The sequence below is a fragment of the Rosa rugosa genome, chromosome 6, assembly GCF_958449725.1.
Source record: "Rosa rugosa chromosome 6, drRosRugo1.1, whole genome shotgun sequence".
Classification (NCBI taxonomy): domain Eukaryota; kingdom Viridiplantae; phylum Streptophyta; class Magnoliopsida; order Rosales; family Rosaceae; genus Rosa; species Rosa rugosa.
Window position 1 is genome coordinate 22,077,335 of NC_084825.1, and position 22,783 is coordinate 22,100,117.

At 39.2% G+C, this 22,783-nt stretch overlaps 1 protein-coding gene across 2 annotated transcripts; it reads right to left on the reverse strand.

Annotated features, from left to right (window-relative positions):
• Nucleotides 1-869: 869 nt before the first annotated feature.
• LOC133717962 (non-specific phospholipase C4-like) lies at nucleotides 870-16,294 on the reverse strand. Of its 2 annotated transcripts, none has more exons than XM_062144733.1 (5): nucleotides 15,569-16,294; nucleotides 13,797-14,206; nucleotides 13,515-13,685; nucleotides 11,838-11,989; nucleotides 870-1,195 (listed from the first exon to the last, which is right to left on the reverse strand). In XM_062144733.1, exons 1-5 carry the CDS (start codon nucleotides 16,201-16,203, stop codon nucleotides 1,013-1,015), a joined length of 1,551 nt encoding a protein of 516 aa, XP_062000717.1. In that variant the 5' UTR covers nucleotides 16,204-16,294; the 3' UTR covers nucleotides 870-1,012. The 2 variants fall into 2 exon arrangements, with proteins under 2 accessions (XP_062000717.1, XP_062000718.1); XM_062144734.1 differs by lacking the exon at nucleotides 870-1,195 and adding an exon at nucleotides 8,941-9,186 and having other exon boundaries at nucleotides 11,839-11,989.
• Nucleotides 16,295-22,783: the final 6,489 nt, after the last annotated feature.

The window sequence follows — 22,783 nt, forward strand, 5'->3', positions numbered from 1 at the left end:
CCCTGGCTCGCTTTTCTTTATGCCTCTCGACGTTGGCCATGATGATCGCCAGCTGTTCCTCAATGCTTGCCCCCTCTGGGATGGGAATAGGCATAAACTCATCATTAATGGCAGTATCGCCAGTGGTGGCAACATTGACCATCTATTTACTTTAGGAATTTCTTTTGGTAAAGATTTTCCTCTGGCATCCCAATGATGGTGAACACAAAAAGACTCTGATATTGTCCCACTGGGCGTGCCAAAATGTTTGTTTTGAAGCCCGGTGGTTGAATGTCTTCAAGAGAAAAAAAATTCTAACCTTGTCCCACTGGGCGTACCATGGAGAAGATATTTCTGAGGTTAGAATTATTGATGATTGTAAAGTTTATTTGCATGCTTTTGATGTTATTGTAATTCGACACATTTATAGGGAAGCAAATATTGTGGCAGATTAGCTCACTTTGCTAGTTTCGATCATAATATTGACCTGTCGTTAGATGAGGTTCCTAATTTCTTACAGAATGTGCTCTACGAGAACTATTATAAACTAATGTAAAGCTTCAAATGACGCTCAGGTTTTAGGAATTAGCCCACCCTCCCCCTCCCGATGTGTCAATCTATAATAAATAATAACTTGGGTGTGGGGATGAACCTCCCAGATTAACTGGATTTCAAATCATTTTTCAAAAAAAAAATTGTGACCTTTTGGATCTTCCTCATATTCGTTTTTGTTACATTGTTCGTTGTTTTGAGGTGTTTCAGTTTGGTCCTCCTCTCCTGTTATTCTCTTTTTTTATGATTAATTCAATTGAGTATTAGCGAGATTTTTCCTCTCTCTCACTCGTTTGTCTTTCGATAAAAAAAAAATTAAAAAAAAAACATACGTCAAGGAATTAAGGAAGAAGATGTAAAGTACATAGTCCTTTTCTTTTTAACATTATTAGCTACAATAAATTTTACAATCAAATCAACAGAGTGTAAAACAAATTTCTATCAAGCTACTTAATTCCAAGCACATTTAATCGAGTAATTCTCAATTATCACAGATCAAACAAGAGAACATCTTATGAACAAACGACTTTGCTGATTGCGGCGTAGGAGAGGTTGCGCAGACAATAATCTGAGATTCGTCGGTTCCATTTTCCCGGGCTTTCTGGCATTCATCTTGAAACATTTTAAACGCTCCTTCCACATATTTGAGAGCCTCTGAAACAGTCATGTTCTGTCACGCCCCGAATTTTGAATAACCAATTCAAATCCGAAACATGAATAAACAATTAATACAAATAACGTTCTGAATTTTTTTCTCACAAACAAACACACCACTCGCCACTCAACACAAAAACTCGAAAACCTCGAGTTAATTATTACAATTCACTCTTACAAAGTAAAATTGCAAAGCTCTAAATGAGCATAACAAACCTCACAATATAATGCTGTAATTCACATAACACTACTCTAAGCAGCCCGATCACCGTCCTGGTTCTCCTGACCTGTAGGATTTCCCGCTACACAATTTGAATAGTGTACCGGGAGTTGCAACAACACAAAACCCGGTAAGCTTTTTACAGCCAGTATGAGTAAACAAGAAAGAACTGTTGATTTTAAATTACAATTCTTATAACTCAACAACACAACCAACAATCTCAACATCCACGACGCAAACGTCAAACCCATTCAATATCACCACTTTGGTCCTATCTCACAACACTATCACCACTTGGGTCCCATCCCATAACACGTTAGAGCTCTAACTGCCTCGTTACCTCTGACACCTTGGCCTAGGGTCAAGCAACGGCAAAAATACTTCGGTTAACACTATAACCGTCGCGCTTTGGACATCCCCGTCCTCAGCACCATATACTTCGGTTAATAATAAACCGTCGCGCTTTGGACATCCCCGTCCTCAGCACACAACTTCGGTTAATAATAAACCGTCGCACCTTGGACATCCCCGTCCTCAGTACACAAACACTCCGGTTATCCTTAACCGTCGAACTTCGGACACCTCATCCTCAGAACCCTACATTCTCTGACTCTATACATCCTCCAATGTAAATCATGAATATTAACAAGAACTCATCAATCATGTTCATCACATATAAATATGGTAAGTCACATGTCAATTTATAATAATTTAATCATCTCAATTTCACACTCTTCAATGTCACGCCATTCACATATAATCACGTAAATATATATATACGTAATTATCCGCTCAGGGATAATCACTAATACCAACTATAGTTCACACAAGAAAATCGTGAAATTCATTTTGTATAATTAAAATCATTTTACTTACCTATGGACCGTAATTGATCAAGTCCATATGATTTTAAAACAAATATTTATTCCATAAATATTTTCACGCAATTACGACAAAATAAGGTAATTAAATTTATTCGGTTCGTAATATGAACCACGTGAGGTTTACTCACCTCGATAATCCCGCTGCGTCTTCAATTCAGCTCAAAATACGATCCACAATCGTCCACCAACTCAAACCGTCAATAACCTAATCCAATAATGATCTTAACTTAGCCAACAACTCATAAATGTAATTAAACGACGATCCAACGGTCAGATCTGAATATAATGATGATCCAACGGTCGGATCCTCACGGATCGCCCTTAGGATCATCCTCCAAAATTATCACGAAGATCCAACGGTCAGATCTTCCTGAATCGCCCTTACTAACATCTCCACAAAATTATATGAAAATCCGACGGTCGGATTCTCACGAATCGCCTTCCGAATAACTATTTCTCAATTATACGAAGATCCAACGGTCGGATCTTCGCCCGTGACCTCACAAAGTCATCGGGACAGTCATACGATCAACATACTAAAATTTGAAGTAAAACCGATGGTCTGATCTTCACAGATCGTAAACCGAAGATAAAACGTAAAAACCGTAAATAGTAACGTAAAAACGTAAATCCACTATTTATCAACTTTTTCTAACATGACCATGTTATATATCAAAACGCTCGTAAGGATGCGTAGATCATCACCTAGATAATAAAAACTCAAAATATGGTCGAATACGCCGCCACAAGCGGCGGTCAGTGGGCGGTCAACGGCGGTCAACGCGGCGGTCAACCACCTCCGATGCAAAAGTCGTCAACTACAAACTTGTTCAAAATGACGAGTTGATCCACTTTCATAACTAGCATGAAGTCTGAAAACGAAAGGAAGTGGTCGGAAATTACCTAGAACAGTCGAGGTGGCCGGAAAATTTCCAGAATCCGGCGAAATTTGCAGAATCCGGCAAGGCTTGATTTCGACGTCAAAACTTCAATTTCAGGCTTCGATTCCTTCTAGAGAGTTGTTAAGAAACTCAAGACGAACGCATTGGTTCAAGAATCACAGAAAAATATGGTCTGTAGCTCGAGATATACCGATCGAAAGCTTCGGTGGTCGGAAAATTTGCAGAATTTTGCAGAATCCGGCGAGGGCTCCGATCGACGTAAAAACTTCAATTTCAGGCCTCGATGCCTTCTGGAAAGTTGTTCAGATCCTCACTCTGAGTTCACCAGTTCAAGAAACACTCAAAACAACATCCTGTAGCGCGAGATATGTCGATCGAAGCTTTGGTTTTCGATTTGATCGGGTCTGGCTTCCAGCCGCCACCACGAGTAGCGCCGCCGTGCAAGGCCACTTCTGGGAGCTTCAGGACGTTGAGGTGAGCTTGTGGATGGAGTTTGGTGAGGAGTGGTGAATGGTAACTTGAGATATCAAGCTTGAAATCAAAACGGGGGTAAACCGGCCTCGTGCTCCACCGCCGTGTACGGCCCACGAGACGGCGAAAGGCTGTTACCGGCAGCTGCAAAAGGAAGAGGCGAAGCTGTGGAACGTGGTCTGGGTCGATTCGAAGGCCTGTGGAGCGAGAACAAGCTTGGAGAAGGAATGCTCTGTTTTGGTTGCTGGTTTCGGCAGAGAGGGAGAGAGTGAGAGATTTTCTTTCTTTTCTTCTGGAGCTGGTACACCACCATCTATCAACATGTAGAGTAAAATACAACTAGTGTCGCACTACCTCTCTTAATGCTTGAAACACAAAGAGCACACCTCAATTTTTTTAAACAAAGTATTTGCCACTATAAATTTGTGATAAAACCAGAAAATTCAATAACTAGTAAGTGGAAGATGAGGTTATTACAATCTACCCCCCTTAAAGGAATTTCGTCCCGAAATTCAAGTACTCAACTCCCCAAAGAGCTGTGGATACTTCACTCTCATGTCAGACTCTAACTCCCATGATGCATCGCCCTCGTCATGATGACTCCACAGCACCTTCACAAGATTAACCTCCTTCCTACGAAGGTTCTTCGTAGACCTATCTAAGATACGAACAGGTTCAACCACAAAGGTTACATCCGTGTTTACCTCAATCGTACCATGATCAATTACATGGGACTCATCTCGGACGTACTTCCTGAGCATAGACACATGAAAGACATTGTGTACACCAGACATGCTAACTGGTAAGGCAAGACGATATGCCACTTTCCCAACCCTTTCTAGAATCTCAAAGGGTCCAACATACCTTGGTGCGAGTTTTCCCTTCTTGCCAAATCTCATTACGCCTTTCATAGGTGAGACCTTCAAGAACACGTAATCACCCGTCTTGAACTCAACTGGTCTTCTCTTTAAGTCTGCATAACTCTTCTGTCTACTTTGTGCTATTTGGATCCTATCCCGAATAGTAGTGATCTTCTCTGTAGTCTCCAGAACAAGTGCAGGACCAAAGAGTCCCTTCTCCCCTACTTCTGTCCAACAGATAGGAGTTCTACATGGCCTACCATAAAGAGCCTCATACGGGGCCATGCCGATGCTGGCGTGATAACTGTTGTTGTAGGCAAACTCTATCAATGGTAGGTGATCCGCCCAACTTCCCTTAAAGTCCATCACACAAGCTCTAAGCATATCCTCCATCACCTGATTCACTCTCTCAGTTTGCCCATCTGTCTGTGGATGAAATGCGGTGCTCATAGCTAAAGCTGTGCCCAATGCCTTATGGAATCTACGCCAAAATTCTGAAGTGAAACGAGCATCCCGATCAGAAACAATTGTAACAGGCACACCATGCAGCCTTACTATCTCATTCACGTACAACTTACACAACGCATCCCCTGAGTAAGTTTTTGCCACAGGAAGGAAGTGTGCAGACTTCGTCAATCGGTCCACAATCACCCAAATTGAGTCATAACCTTGCCTGGACCTAGGCAATCCAGTCACAAAGTCCATGGAGATATCTTCCCATTTCCACACCGGAATCGGTAATGGTTGTAGCATCCCTGCAGGCCTTTGATGTTCTGCCTTCACTCGCTGACATGTAAGACACTTCGACACATGTTCCGCCACATCCCTCTTCATTCCATACCACCAAAATTGTCTTCGTAGGTCCATATACATTTTAGTACCACCTGGATGTATCGTGTATCGAGATCTATGAGCTTCCCGCATGACCTCCTCCTTGAGGTTATCAACACTTGGAACATACAATCTTCCTCGAAATCTCAACCCCCCATCTGCTCTAGTAGCCCACTCAGAAGGGCCCTCCACATCAGGATTAGCAGTCATCTCTGCAATCCTCGCCTGGGCAAACTCATCAAGTGTCTGCCCCTGAATGATCCTGGAAATCAAGGTAGACTGTAAGGTCATACTACCGAGAAAGATTTCATGTCCACCTCTTGTGGGCATAAGATCAAATTCGGATGCAGCTTCCAACATGAGCCACTCCTGTACCATAAGCGATGCCATGATTACTCGGGGCTTCCTACTCAAAGCATCTGCCACTACATTGGCCTTTCCAGGATGATACTCCAAAGTGAAATCATAGTCTTTGATGAGCTCCATCCATCTCCTCTGCCTCATGTTCAACTCCTTTTGGGAGAATAGATATTTCAGACTCTTATGATCTGAAAAGAGTTCAAACTTCTCACCATACAGATAGTGTCTCCAAATTTTCAAGGCAAACACCACTGCAGCTAGCTCTAGATCATGAGTGGGGTAATTCCGCTCATGAACCTTCAGTTGTCTAGAGCCATAAGCAACAACACAACCATTCTGCATCAACACACACCCCAAACCCTGATGAGATGCATCACTGTAGATAACTAAACCACCTCTGCTAGTAGGAATAGTCAACACTGGTGCCGTAGTCAACCGGGTTTTCAGCTCGTTGAAAGCCTTCTCACACTCATCCGTCCATACAAACTGAGTGTCCTTCCGTGTCAACTTAGTCAAAGCTGAAGCGATACTAGAAAACCCCTCAATGAAGCGCCTGTAGTAACCTGCTAATCCGAGGAAGCTACGGATCTCTGTAACAGTAGTGGGGCGACTCCAACTCATCACCGCTTCAACCTTCGAAGGGTCCACAGAAACTCCATCCTTCGAAACTACGTGACCAAGGAACTTGACTTCCTTCTGCCAAAAATCGCACTTCTCGAGTTTGGCAAACAATTTCTTTTCTCTTAATGTCTGTAGTATAATTCGCAAATGCTTCTCATGGTCACCAGACGACTTTGAATAAATCAAAATGTCGTCCACGAAAACTACTACAAACTGGTCCAAGTAGGGACTGAACGTGCGGTTCATCAAGTCCATGAATGCTGCTGGTGCATTAGTTAGACCAAAAGGCATGACAAGGAACTCATAATGTCCATACCTAGTTCTGAACGCCGTCTTTGGAATATCCTCATCCTTCACCCTTAACTGGTGATATCCAGATCTCAAGTCAATCTTTGAGAACACAGTAGCCTCTCTAAGCTGATCGAACAAGTCATCAATCCTAGGTAAAGGATACCTGTTCTTGATGGTCACCTTGTTCAGCTGCCGATAATCCACACATAATCGAAGTGAATTATCCTTTTTCTTCACAAACAACACTGGTGCACCCCAAGGAGATACACTAGCCTGTATGAACCCTTGAGTCAGTAATCCATCAATCTGAACCTTCAACTCCTGAAGTTCAGCTGGAGCCATCCGATAGGGTGCTTTCGATACAGGGGCAGTACCTGGTATCACATCAATGGAGAAGTCCATTACCCTTTTTGGAGGTAACCCTGGTATCTCCTTAAACACATCAGCATATTCTGAAACTACAGGAATCCCTGTGATCTCAGAAATACTACTCCCTGACTCAATATGAGCCAAAATCCCTGCCCTCATGGCAACGTCGGACCTCAGACAACGGTAATGAAACACCGGTTGTCCAGGAATACGGAAGGATACAATCATCCTAAAGCAATCAATCAATGCATGGTTCGGGCTCAACCAATCCATACCCAAAATCACATCATATGTGTGATCCGGAATCACAATCAATGATGCAGAGAACTCTCTACCACCTATCCCAATAGGGCAATCATCACAAAACATATCCAGCTCAAGAGACACACCCAGAGGTGATGTAACACATAATGATCTAGTAAGAGGCATGACAATCAATCCCAACACATCCACTACTGAACTAGATATGAAAGAGTGGGAGGCTCCCGTATCAAACAATACTTTAGCAAGATAGTTATAAACAGATAAAGTACCTTCCACCCCAGTGCCTCTCTGACCGATTGCAAAGACTCTAGCTGGTACTGGAGGTAAGAGCCTTTGCTGATTACCCTGTCCTCCAACACGGGGTCGAGTACAGTCCTTGGCAAGGTGTCCAGTCTGTCCGCAACGAAAGCATCCCTTAGCCCTGGGTTTAGTGCAAGCCCTAGAGAGATGACCCAACTCATCGCAGTTATAACATCTCACAGGCGCTGCAGCTGCAACTTGTCTGACAGGTACGGCCCGAATAGGAGGAAGAGGAGCTGCTGCTACTCTAGCTGGGGCCTGATGGTGGAACTGAGTCTTTTGTCTCTTCCAGTATCCACCCCTAAAGTCTCTGGATCCACTGTTACCTGCCACTGCCTTTCCCTTTCCCTGAAAATCCCTCTCAGCTGTTTCCTTCTCCTTATGAATCAAGTTCTGTTGCTCAATGATCAGAGCCTTTGCTAGAATTTCCTTCATGACCTTCAGTTCCAAAATGGCCACATCACGCTCAATGGAAGCATTCAACCCCCGCTGAAACTTCTTGGCCAAATCCTCAGCATCCATTGATTTCACAAACCTATATAGCCTAGAGAACTCTGCCTCATACTCTGTCACCGTCATCTTCCCTTGTGTTAGTGAGAGGAACTCCCGTTCCAATTTTTCTCTCACTGAAGCTGGAAAGTACTTCTCTCGGAATAGTCTCACAAAACCATCCCAAGTCAGGGTGGTCACATCAATGGTCTTTTGCATACAATTCCACCACACCCTAGCCTCACCCTTTAGCATGAAAGTGGCTAACTTCCTCTTTTCAATCTCATTACAGTCCATCATCTCGAAATAATTCTCCATATCCTCGACCCATTGATCAGCCACCATGTAATCCATGCTTCCATGAAACTTGGCTGCTCCCAGATGATTAATGTCTCTAGCCAATCTCAACAGACGACCAGGGTCAGCCATTTCACCCATGGGCGGAGTAGGTTGTACACCGATAGAAGACTCTACATCATCATCATAAAGCTCCTCTATGGGACGGAACCTGTCCCTATCACCAGTTCTACCTTCTCTTACACCCCCACCACGACGTCTAGGCCCACCCCTCGGAATTTCCATTACCTAGGAAGCATAGTATGTTTGGTTAATACATGTATAACACTCAACATAGTATAAGTCAATACTAGTCCATATTAACCAAGTCGATACTACAAGAAAAGTATTCACGTTCCTAAGACTACTTAGCGGCCTAAACGACTCCTAACACTCACACATACCCAATGACTTAGCCAATACCGAAGAGCACACGATGGGGATCCGCTGCAGACGGGCCATCACTCGGAAAGTATTGACACATCACCAAATATGCACCTTACGCTCTGATACCAAACTGTCACGCCCCGAATTTTGAATAACCAATTCAAATCCGAAACATGAATAAACAATTAATACAAATAACGTTCTGAATTTTTTTCTCACAAACAAACACACCACTCGCCACTCAACACAAAAACTCGAAAACCTCGAGTTAATTATTACAATTCACTCTTACAAAGTAAAATTGCAAAGCTCTAAATGAGCATAACAAACCTCACAATATAATGCTGTAATTCACATAACACTACTCTAAGCAGCCCGATCACCGTCCTGGTTCTCCTGACCTGTAGGATTTCCCGCTACACAATTTGAATAGTGTACCGGGAGTTGCAACAACACAAAACCCGGTAAGCTTTTTACAGCCAGTATGAGTAAACAAGAAAGAACTGTTGATTTTAAATTACAATTCTTATAACTCAACAACACAACCAACAATCTCAACATCCACGACGCAAACGTCAAACCCATTCAATATCACCACTTTGGTCCTATCTCACAACACTATCACCACTTGGGTCCCATCCCATAACACGTTAGAGCTCTAACTGCCTCGTTACCTCTGACACCTTGGCCTAGGGTCAAGCAACGGCAAAAATACTTCGGTTAACACTATAACCGTCGCGCTTTGGACATCCCCGTCCTCAGCACCATATACTTCGGTTAATAATAAACCGTCGCGCTTTGGACATCCCCGTCCTCAGCACACAACTTCGGTTAATAATAAACCGTCGCACCTTGGACATCCCCGTCCTCAGTACACAAACACTCCGGTTATCCTTAACCGTCGAACTTCGGACACCTCATCCTCAGAACCCTACATTCTCTGACTCTATACATCCTCCAATGTAAATCATGAATATTAACAAGAACTCATCAATCATGTTCATCACATATAAATATGGTAAGTCACATGTCAATTTATAATAATTTAATCATCTCAATTTCACACTCTTCAATGTCACGCCATTCACATATAATCACGTAAATATATATATACGTAATTATCCGCTCAGGGATAATCACTAATACCAACTATAGTTCACACAAGAAAATCGTGAAATTCATTTTGTATAATTAAAATCATTTTACTTACCTATGGACCGTAATTGATCAAGTCCATATGATTTTAAAACAAATATTTATTCCATAAATATTTTCACGCAATTACGACAAAATAAGGTAATTAAATTTATTCGGTTCGTAATATGAACCACGTGAGGTTTACTCACCTCGATAATCCCGCTGCGTCTTCAATTCAGCTCAAAATACGATCCACAATCGTCCACCAACTCAAACCGTCAATAACCTAATCCAATAATGATCTTAACTTAGCCAACAACTCATAAATGTAATTAAACGACGATCCAACGGTCAGATCTGAATATAATGATGATCCAACGGTCGGATCCTCACGGATCGCCCTTAGGATCATCCTCCAAAATTATCACGAAGATCCAACGGTCAGATCTTCCTGAATCGCCCTTACTAACATCTCCACAAAATTATATGAAAATCCGACGGTCGGATTCTCACGAATCGCCTTCCGAATAACTATTTCTCAATTATACGAAGATCCAACGGTCGGATCTTCGCCCGTGACCTCACAAAGTCATCGGGACAGTCATACGATCAACATACTAAAATTTGAAGTAAAACCGATGGTCTGATCTTCACAGATCGTAAACCGAAGATAAAACGTAAAAACCGTAAATAGTAACGTAAAAACGTAAATCCACTATTTATCAACTTTTTCTAACATGACCATGTTATATATCAAAACGCTCGTAAGGATGCGTAGATCATCACCTAGATAATAAAAACTCAAAATATGGTCGAATACGCCGCCACAAGCGGCGGTCAGTGGGCGGTCAACGGCGGTCAACGCGGCGGTCAACCACCTCCGATGCAAAAGTCGTCAACTACAAACTTGTTCAAAATGACGAGTTGATCCACTTTCATAACTAGCATGAAGTCTGAAAACGAAAGGAAGTGGTCGGAAATTACCTAGAACAGTCGAGATGGCCGGAAAATTTCCAGAATCCGGCGAAATTTGCAGAATCCGGCAAGGCTTGATTTCGACGTCAAAACTTCAATTTCAGGCTTCGATTCCTTCTAGAGAGTTGTTAAGAAACTCAAGACGAACGCATTGGTTCAAGAATCACAGAAAAATATGGTCTGTAGCTCGAGATATACCGATCGAAAGCTTCGGTGGTCGGAAAATTTGCAGAATTTTGCAGAATCCGGCGAGGGCTCCGATCGACGTAAAAACTTCAATTTCAGGCCTCGATGCCTTCTGGAAAGTTGTTCAGATCCTCACTCTGAGTTCACCAGTTCAAGAAACACTCAAAACAACATCCTGTAGCGCGAGATATGTCGATCGAAGCTTTGGTTTTCGATTTGATCGGGTCTGGCTTCCAGCCGCCACCACGAGTAGCGCCGCCGTGCAAGGCCACTTCTGGGAGCTTCAGGACGTTGAGGTGAGCTTGTGGATGGAGTTTGGTGAGGAGTGGTGAATGGTAACTTGAGATATCAAGCTTGAAATCAAAACGGGGGTAAACCGGCCTCGTGCTCCACCGCCGTGTACGGCCCACGAGACGGCGAAAGGCTGTTACCGGCAGCTGCAAAAGGAAGAGGCGAAGCTGTGGAACGTGGTCTGGGTCGATTCGAAGGCCTGTGGAGCGAGAACAAGCTTGGAGAAGGAATGCTCTGTTTTGGTTGCTGGTTTCGGCAGAGAGGGAGAGAGTGAGAGATTTTCTTTCTTTTCTTCTGGAGCTGGTACACCACCATCTATCAACATGTAGAGTAAAATACAACTAGTGTCGCACTACCTCTCTTAATGCTTGAAACACAAAGAGCACACCTCAATTTTTTTAAACAAAGTATTTGCCACTATAAATTTGTGATAAAACCAGAAAATTCAATAACTAGTAAGTGGAAGATGAGGTTATTACATGTTCTCCACCAATTTGTGGGGATATATATCCTTCTTGTGATCCCCATTTAGTGCTGCAGCCAATTGCACTAGTTCTTCTTGGAAGTCACTGATTTTTGCATCATCTTTAGATCCAGCTTCTCGTAGTTTCATCGGTTCGGGCAAGGTAACTGCAGTAAGCAAATTAAGCCACTTGGCAATCTGACATATTAGGTAGTAATGGTAGATTGGTAGTGATGATTTAATTACATACTTTTTGACCATTTACCTTGTAATGTCTTATCTTTCAAAGTTTGCATGTGGATCACTATTCGCTCGATGTCGTATTATATATCCTCAAATACAAATAATTCTTATGAAAAAGGGTCTAATTCTTGGGACACTTTATTTTACACATATTTTTACACTTCTTTTTAGTCATTAGATTTAAGTTCTTTCAATGCTCTTGATTAATTTTATGTATGATTTAGCAAATGATGTGGAAACAATTATATTTAAAAAAAAAAAAACACTTAAATTAAAATGATTTTATACAAAAAATAAAATCAAAATTACAAGGTGAAGGTGAATGTCGTCATCTTCTTCCTCACGCAAAAAGAAAAAGAGGCATAGCCCCCCCCCCCCCCCCCCCCCCAATTGCATATTCTCCAAGTTAATTGCAATTACCATAATTACCAAAAATCTAGACCTAGATCGGATAATAGACTATGGACATGGCCTAAAAGAAAGAAAAGGGGTATGAAAATGATTGAAGACCCGAGAAGAAGAGAGATATGAGACTTGTAGTTCAATTACTGATACTAAGATGATGGAATGAAAGGAGAGAGGATGGATTTTTACAACACAAATAGTAAGACAAAATGATTTAAGTGAGAGGCTTTTTTCTAGCAAATCGTGTAAAAACCTAAATGAAATGAACTTAATAAGGTACCATTGAAAAAAATTAATATATTATTAACTCAAGAAAATGGAGAAGATGGTACAGAAGAGAGAGAGGCAAGGCCTCAAATTTTTTCGAGAAGGAGAACACATTCATCTTCTAGTTTTTTTATTTTTTTATTACATCAACAACTAAGAAATATAACAACTAGTATTTCGTGAGTCGAACTTACAACAACCCACTTATGTTCATCTTCTAATTTTGATTTTCCTTATAAAATTATTTTAATTAAAAAAAAATTTATTTTGAGAAAAGAAAATTATTTCCACGTCATTTACCACATCATATTTGAAATTAATAAAGACAATTGAAAACACTTAAATTAATAGCTAAAAAGAAGTGTAAAACAATATGTCCCATCATCTTGACCCTAAAAAAAAAAAAATTAAAAAAAAATCACCTTTATATCTGATACACCACTTGACAATGTTTTTTTTTTTTTTTTGACAATGCTTTATTTCCATTTGACAATGTTTAATAGTCTATCATTAAACAATCGGTTAATTTATATATGTTCAATATTTAAACTTTGAAATATATCATATTGCTATAATAGTGTTTAAGGTTAACACCCGGTTTATGAGATCTAAATCTTAAAGATCACGAGTGTTGGATGAGAAGAAAAATCAGTGACATGTATCAAGAAACAATGATATAACACCAATTATATATTGGCATGTGATATATTCATATATATATATAGTCGATATCAAGATTCGGTGGGCATCAAAATTAAGTTTCAAATAAATGTTCACCTGGGCAATCAGTTCTTGGAGTTGTTCTAGTCAAAATAACATCAAAGGTTCCTGCCCAAGCATCACGCTTTGTGAGAAACTCTTTTAGATTGAAAATCTTCTTAACAGTAGCTGCAATTGAGGAGTGCTCAAACTCTGATGAAGGATATGGCCCCGAAGGCCCATGCAACACTGCAATTTTCATTTTCAATCAATCAGAACAAAGTTACTATGCATACCACTTGTAGTGCCACAACATAATAAAGTTACTATGTAGCATCTTAGTTTAACTTGGATAGTTACCTGTTGCACGCTCAATCCAGGGAGAAATCAGGAAGGCCGGAACCCTAACACCAAGACGATCGAATTTAAAGTTGTAGGGCGCAGGACCGGCGATGTCATCAGGACTAGGAACATCTTTAACAGGCGTCGGAACATGATCATAGAATCCGCCATGCTCGTCGTATACAATTATGAACAACATTTCATTCCACTGAGGACTTGATCGTAATGCTTCGTAAACTTGCTTTACGAATTTCTGGCCCTCTGAGACGTCATGAGACGGGTGATCATCGTTGGCAGGGAGGGACAATAGATCGAAGAATCTTTGTTCCACAACCGTATAGTTTGGTAATTTGCCCTCCTCGCAATGCTTCTTAAAATGTAGATCAAATTGATGGAAGTGATCAATGTACTTCAACTTTCTTAGATTCCTGTAATGTCAATTACAATTTTAAGAACTTGGTATGAGTACCGGTCACCGGTGTCTACTTTTAAGTCTTCATCTTAGAGCGAAATCATGGGTTTCTTTTCTGGTAGAAACTTTGTTATACAAATGAAAAAGAAAAGAGAAACCAAATTTACTGTATAAAAATTAAGCATCGTCATGATGAAGGATAATGACTTTAATAATGGACGCCCCACCACTCGTTGATATAGTCAATCTTGTTTGAGAAGGTCTTACGTACGGCACCCGCACCACGTGGCAGTGGGGCGGGCCAATCATATCCCAAGCAGGGGGGTATTTTGGGTATTGCATATTAAAAATCAGGGGCAGTTTCGGAAAAGAGAGAAAAGTTTTAGAATTTTGATTGGAGGGCCGCACGGCCCCACCACGTGGCAGCCCCTACCCAAGACTTTTTCATCTTCTTTGGGGGACAAGAAAAGAGGTGCATGATTGATAAGAATCAAAATAAGCTTCATCATTATGTTAATTACTTCTGAGTTCCAACAAAAAAGAAATAGTTTATGGGCTAAAAACAAACTACATTAAGATAGAGAGATTCTTAGATAGGGGTATGCTACGTGGCGACACGCCTAATCAATTAATGTTTATGTAGAGAGTGTTTTGGGTATTTTATTTTGGTTAAACATGAGTAGTTTCAGAATACAATTAAAAAGTAAAGAAACATGATTAGTTGGGCACATCAACCACGTGGCACGTTTGCCCTATCTAAAATTTTTTCATTAAAATAAAGAAAAGCTTCACTGTGAAAATTAATTTTGTTATTGACTTTAATATTGGTCAACGTTGGAATAGTTTAAGTGAGATGTTCATATTCACATGGCAAGGTCCTAATAATACGATTCTTATTATTAGAAAGTTGACCCATAATTTGGAGACAAGGAAAAGAAAAATATAGCAAGCAATATCCCCATGCATGCTATACTAGGGACGGCTCTTATAATTTGTCACTAGTTGATCTTCTAACCTACTCCATAACACCATATTTCATCTGTTTAGAAGTTACAGTTTTTGGTGGCAAGGCACTACGTACGAACAACACAATTCAAATTTAACACGAAATATCACAATAATTAAGTTCGCTGATACACAATAAATATTGTTCAAAAGAATATTCAAAATTAATTTCGTTTTTCAAATCTCTGTTTAGTACTTTAGTAGCGTTTCAAGCAACTCATGGTTAAAACCGAAAGTGTCCGAACAATTACAATAGGGCCCCCTTACAATATATGATAATTATTTTTTGTTCGTTAGAACACAGGTAAACGTATAATATATTACTCCGATCAAAGTAAATGATGAACTACAATTTATTTGATTAGGTCATTACCTGTACAAAAGTGTGGCAGGAGGGGTCTGATAGTATATTCCGAAAGAGTGACCAGCTTCCTCCACGGACTCAAATATGGTCTTCTGCGGCATCCCCTCAATCAGCAAGATCGTATCATTCCCTGAAAGTCCGTGCGACGTCCCCGAGTGCACGTACTGCCGGTTCGGCTGCGTCGACGCCGGCACCGAAGCAAACCACCTGTCACACACTGCAAACTCTTTCACCAGCTCACTATACACTGGAATGTTCTCCGGCTTGAACCCGTTCATCACCGTCTCAGCCAACCCCGTCTGCGTTGTCTCGGCGTTTTGAGCGAAACCCTCCATTGTTGGGGCGAGGTTCTTGGACTCAGAGGCCTCCGACCATGGCTCGCCGAAGACTTGCTCGTAGACAGCTTGGATGGAGTGGCCTGGGTCAGGATCGACGTAGGCGGAGTTCTCGCCGAAGAAGACACGTTTGGAGTTAGGGTCGGAGGTGGAAATGAGGTTGGATTCGGAACCGGTGACGCCATTGATGTCAGGGTTTAGGGACTTCATCCACCCGAGCATGTGGTCGAACGAGCGGTTCTCTTGGACCAAAACCACCACCGTTTTGATGGGGCAGCTACTTGTACTGCTGCTCGACTCTGAAACCATTTTTGTTGGTGGTGGTGGTAATGCTGGAGCTTGGTTTTGTGGTATTGGGAAATTGGTTCTGCCAGATTTTTTAGTTCACGTTTTGTATTTGATAATGGTGATAATTTATAGACAGAGATGATGATGACCAGGAAGGTTTGGTTGAACTTGTCAACAAATATTTTCACCATCTAACTACCCCATAATTATATGGAACCATTTCTCCATTCTAACCTATATGGTAGAATTAAGTTAATGAGGACCGAAGTACTATTACAATGGTGTCAGTGTAACAGTCGATACAAGTTATCTAAAAAAAAAAAAAAAAAGAAGAAGAAGGGGCACGGAGAAATGCAGCGTACGTAATTATGCGTCTTTTTTATTCATGTTTTGTTACTTTTGTATTGAATAATTTTAAACAATAACTCATGAGTTATCAAAATTTTAATTAAATTAAGTCTTCGATGATTAATGAATAATTAAGATTCCTACAAAAAATAAAATTGATTTTTTTTTTTGTCACCCTTTTTTCAGATTGTTTGCCATATCACAAAAACTTTCAAAATTTAGATATTAATCCGCTAGAGGCCTGAATAGCCAACATGTCACGTTTATAATTCAGTAAATAACACTAAATAACTAACTCGGCCAGCATTCAAACACAAGACGTGGGGATTCCACATCTTGAACGTTCTCGTGACGAGACATAGTGCATCCACTAAACCATTTATCGTAGTTAAAATAGATTCTTATTGGATTAACTATACTAAGAATAGCCGTTGAAAGTTGAAACTCATCAACAACTTACGTGAGTGGAAACAGTAATGGTTGAATGTTGGCATAAAGAAATCCAACTGGAAAATATGTGTGTGTGTGTGTATCTGGGTAGTAATTAGAGTCATGATGACTTGGTTTATAATTTCGAAGTAGGTGATGAACACGGTAAGCAGAAGCGTACAAGTTATTCACTTAATTTGATTGACTCGGATCTATCGAATAATGCCTTTTTGTCCTGCTACATGTTTGTGCCTCTAAATTAATTAGGCTAGCTATATCTATATTGTGTATGATCTGTATATTCAGGTATATATACAAGTCATGCTAACGAATAAAAGCATATACGATGCGTGTATATAATACTACTAATATAAATTGGCACAGAGATGTGATGGCCTCAATTCAGCAATTTCAAAGTCTATCAAATTATCACCAACTGAAAATTAAGCATGAAATGGATCATCAAGGCTTGCCAGATTTTGTTTATTTTATATTATTTTGTTAGTTTCTGAAAAGACTACAACAAAAAATTACAAATAAAATCCTTAGGACAACTTGATCCAAACGAGTCAAAGATGAAAGCTCTTAACACACAAAGGGAAAGACAATTATCCCAAACTTGCTCATCCCAACGTGAGTGACCAAGATTAGCCAAATCATCCGTTATAGAGTTTGCTTCTCTCAACATCTGACGTCATATATATATATATATATATATATATATATATATATATATATATATATATATATAAATCCTATCCAGAGCGGAGTTTCGCTTTGAAAATTAACGTGTGAAGTTCGAGTTTTGGGTCACTTTTCGGTCATATATCCACATCTCGACCGTTCGGTTTTTAGGTACTAGTATATAGATCGTCTCTGCAAATTTTCAGCCAAAATGATGATCGCTAAGGCATTGATAATTGCCTTAAAGCTAGTACGGTTCAGGTTGACAGATTCAGTCCGTCCATTGGTTTAAGCGAGTTAGATACCTTAACGATCATCAATTTGGCTGAAAATTTGCAGAGATGATCTATACGCTAGTACCTAAAAACTGAACGGTCGAGATGTGGATAGGCGACCGAAAAGTGACCCAAAACTCGAACTTCACACGTTAATTTCAAAGTGGAGCTCCGCTCTGGATAAAATCTGTATATATATATATATTAGCTAGGGCCCTTCTAGTGAGGAATTTTTTTTTTGTTTTTTTTTTACCATTTTAAGGGTTCACTTGTAGGACTTACTTTTCGATCACATATCTGCATATTAATCGTTCAATTTTAAGTTTTCATGAGTAAATTACTTATGCAAATTTTTAACCAAATTTAATAATCGTTAAGGTATCGAACTAGATCAAATCATTATAATAAATATGTACAATATATATCTTTGTATGTTGAAAAGATATGTTGAGAGTTTGTTAGATAAAGTACGTATTTAGCATGTGGCAAGTGTGTAACCATTATTTCATCTGAGCGTATTAGGATAAGGTACGTATTTAGCATGTGGCAAGAGTAACAAATTAATATATGTAGTTGTGTAGGTAAGAATTTTTGAAAAATAATAAACTCAAATTACCTACAACCTTTTTCTCTCCCAATTCTCACTAAGCCATGTATAAAATTTGGTCAATTTATCTCCTCATGATTCGACTGCCCTTAGGGAAGTATATGCATATATAGAGTTGACCAGTTTAACTAATGTCGGAACGACGGCAAACCGGGAAATGCCATTGTCATCTTTTAGTTTTTATTAAGGGGAATTTGGTCAACTTAGAAGTGTTGAGGATAAGGTGTTGCAATTTCCTTCAGTGTTTGGCAGACTAAATTGGGAACCTCAAAAAAAAAAAAAAAAAAATAGAAAATAGAAAATCGAAACTTTCGTGACATTTCTTATAATGGCTCGCTTGAAGGGTTGCCCGAATCCTTTGGTGAAATTGTGCTGTTTGAAAAGGGTGGACATGATAGCTAGAGTGTGCTGGTATAAATTAGCTGTCTTCGTCTGTAATGCACCTTCGTCAGTTAGAGCTAGTGTTCTGTGTTTCCAGTAGAGAAGATGCATGGGACATCCCTTGTTTAAGACTCTAAAAATATACGCATAGTGGTGGTACCGGCCAAGAATATGCCTCCCCCGTCCCATTGTTTTAAAGACATTCATTCGCATATACAGTACGTGGTCCAGTAGAGGCGTCAACCAATTTTTTTTATTATTTATTTATTTATTTATTATTATTATTATTATTTTTTCAGTACGTTTTTCTTGGCTCATCAGGGCTTCGATTCTGACTCGGATCACTTTCCTTTGAGCGAACCTCTCCATTGTTGGGGCGAGGTTCTTGGACGCCGACGCCTCCGACCATGGCTCGCCGAAGACTTGCTCGTAGACAGCTTGGAAGGAGTGGCCTGGGTCAGGGTCGACGTAGGCGGAGTTGTGGACAAATATTTTCACCATCTAACTACCCCATAATTATATGGTACCATTTCTCTATTCTAACCTATATGGTAGAATTAAGTTACTGAGGACCTAAGTACTGTTATAATGGTGTCAGACAGTCATTGTAACAGTGGATCGGTGAAAAGTCCATCCATGGTAATGGTATCAGTGTAATCGTCGATCAACAAGTGAACCGTGTAACCTTAACTGTAGCATTATGATTGTCAACTATAACTGAGTTTTAGGGTAACAATTAATTAACAATGAACGGGCATGAAGAAATACAGCGAAATAGTATATATGCATGTATAAATGTTCTGCATGCAGTAATTTTACGTTAAAAATAAGTCATGAGTCGTCGAAAATTTAACTAAATTAAGTCTTTCATGAATGAATAATTAAGGTTCCTAATAAAATGAAATAGATTCTTGTCGGACTAACTATACTAAGAATAAATGTTGAAAGTTGAAACTCATCAACAAGTATGTAAGGGTGGAAAAAGTAATGGGTGAATGTTGGAATAAAGAAATCCAACTGGGAAATGTGTGTCTATATATATGTGTGTGGAGAATCTAAAGAGGACCACTTTAAATGTGAAATGTGATGATACTTTTATTTTTAACTGTAGTTTAATAATTTAAACAATTCATTTTCTAATCGCATACACACACATAAATCCTCCTATAAAAAATAGGTCATTAAATTATGTCATATATTAGTGTAAGATAGTATAAATCCTCAAATTTTTAAATTAAAGAGATGCTCTCTAAAACGAGCCTCTATATACTATATATTGTTTAAAGGACCTATACACACACACAGTTGGTTTATGATTTCGAAGTAGGTGATCAACATGGTAAGCAGAAGCTACGTACAAGTTATTTGATTGACTCGGATTCCATAGCTTTCTGTTCTACCACATGTTTGTGCCTATAATTTAGGCTCTATGTATATTGTGTATGATCAGCAGATTCAGGTATACAAGTCATGCTAACGAATAAAAGCATATACTATGCGTGTAAATAATACTACTTATTTAAATTGGCACAAGGATGTGATGGCCTCAATTCAGCAATTTCAATAGTACGTCTATCAAATTATCACTCATTCATATAGACTTCGATCATCTTCTAGGTCTCCACGTAGAAAGACATTCTTGACATCAAACTACTGTAACCAGCCAATCGTATGTGAAAGCCAAAGACATAAGAATTCGTAATTCTGTATGGTGTTGATTTTGCAACTTGAGTGAATGTCTCTCAATAACTACTCTATGTTTTTGTGTGTACGTGTAACCCCACAATTTACACCTCATGAAATCGAAGTCATTATAGTGCCCCAAATCCGTAGAACCTAAATTAAGATTAACCCAAGTCATTACAGACACAGAAATGTATGCATCTATGTTTTTTGAAGCTGTATGTATGTATCTATATGTATGCAGTAGATGTATAACAATCATATATACTTGCTTCAGTACTCTTTTCTTGCTAGGGCGGCCATTAATGGTGTATTTACAGCTACCCATGATAGTAACTTGGTTAACGCACCTACATCCATGATAGTAACTATATATTTACAGCTGCTCATGGTTTGTACTTTGATTTATCTGAATTTGGTTGTTTTCGGGGGCCTACTTTTGTAGTCTAGTTGTTGTTCTTTTTCATCGGAAGAAAAAAAAAATTTCTTATATATATTTTTAATAGATATACTCAAGAATAATATTATCTTCATCACCATTTCACAAAAGGGCAATTTGGAGTCTATTGTGCAACAACTATGTAGTTTCAAGCGTAGTCCGGTTCCAAAATTCCAAAACGAAGTACATGTTGCTCAATGGATGCAAACTCTTATTAAATTAGAAAGAGAACATCCTTCACTATTGGTCCTGGATGATGTTTGATCTGAATGAGAATCCATTCTTGAGTTTCTCATTCCATATTCTAAATTAAAAATTTTAGGTGCAACATAATTTCTGAGATTTGGTTCATTATATCTTCTAAAGCTATTGGATAGTGACAATGATATGAAACATTATATTTTTGTTCCTCGGCATCATTGGGATCGAGATAAGAGCTCTCACATTCCAGAAGAGCTTTGAAGAAAGGTACGTAAAGTGATTTAGTTGCATGCAAGCTTACTTGATTTACAATATAAATCTAAAACTAATTAAATCATCAAAAGAAATACAAGCTATGGAGTTATATGCCAACCAATTTTCCGATCTTCTGAAATTGGATATTGAGAATTACACTACTCAAATAGTAATTGGTTGACTTCATTTTGAGTTGTCCAATGGTTTGCAGATAGTGGAAGTGAAACGTTGTGGTGGATTTCCGCTTGCCATTAGAGTGGTGGGAACTGGGAAGATCACTTTGTAAAAGACCTATACAGATACGGAGAAAAGAGAAGCCGATTGGTCTAAAGATTGTTCAATTTTTAATTCTGAGAAGAATTTGCTTCTTTGCCTCTAAAGTAGCTTGGATGGTCGATCTGGGTAAAGAAATGGCAATTGTCAAAGAGTGTTTCTTCGACTTGGGCAAAATAATCCCATTTGATGACCTCAATGATATGTGGATGAAGAAGCTTTTTGCTTTGCGAATCTATATGAACTTAGCAATCGGAGTTTGGTTAATCTTGCAAACGCTAGATTGGCATGCATCTTATGTTTATATATTACCACTAGTTAGCTTCTTGATTTGCACTGAAAATTATTTTTCTTTGTATATTCAGTTTCATCACACGTGCCGTTGCACTATTCAATTTGATCAATCATAAACGGCCCTTAACTTGTTCACGTCATTTATGTCAATTAACCAAAAAAATGACGATATAGTTAATGACTAGTTATAGTTATCAAATTGAAAATGTAAGGTTTCAACTTTCAAGTTTGAATAGAAGATGGACCTCATTGGTTATCTGATGTACTAGTATCCGATGTAACTATCTCAATTGCTTATATAATAATTAAGAGAGATGCTCTAATGAGGACCTTTAAAATTAGGACTTTTTAATTAACGGTTGTGAGACCAACGGTTCGATTATATTTTGACAAATCAACCGTTAGATGTTTAGGTATCATGAGTAGATCACTTCTGAATTTTTTTTTTTTTTTTTTCAAATCACTAATCGTTAAAGTACCGAATTAGATTAAATCAATGGATGAACTAAATCTGTCAAACCTGAACCTTTCATGTTCATAAATGATAAATCATGATTATGAATGCCGTAACGATTTTCAATTTGATTGAAGATTTGAAAAAAATGATATACTCATGAATATCTAAACATCTAATAGTTCATTTGCCGAAATGTGATCGAAAAGTGAGTCTCACAACCGTTGATTAGAAAGCCCTCATTAGAGCTCCACCCTATTAATTAATGCAATTTCTTT

Excerpts from the sequence above, each read along its gene's own strand:
- LOC133717962 (XM_062144733.1), bottom strand. The coding sequence starts at position 16,203 with ATGGTTTCAGAGTCGAGCAGCAGTACAAGTAGCTGCCCCATCAAAACG. Across the intron at positions 14,207-15,568 it reads CCTGCCACACTTTTGTACAG|GAATCTAAGAAAGTTGAAGT; the intron begins GTAATGACCTAA and ends TTGACATTACAG. Across the intron at positions 1,196-11,837 it reads ACAAATTGGTGGAGAACATG|ACTGTTTCAGAGGCTCTCAA; the intron begins TAATAACCTCAT and ends TGACAGAACATG.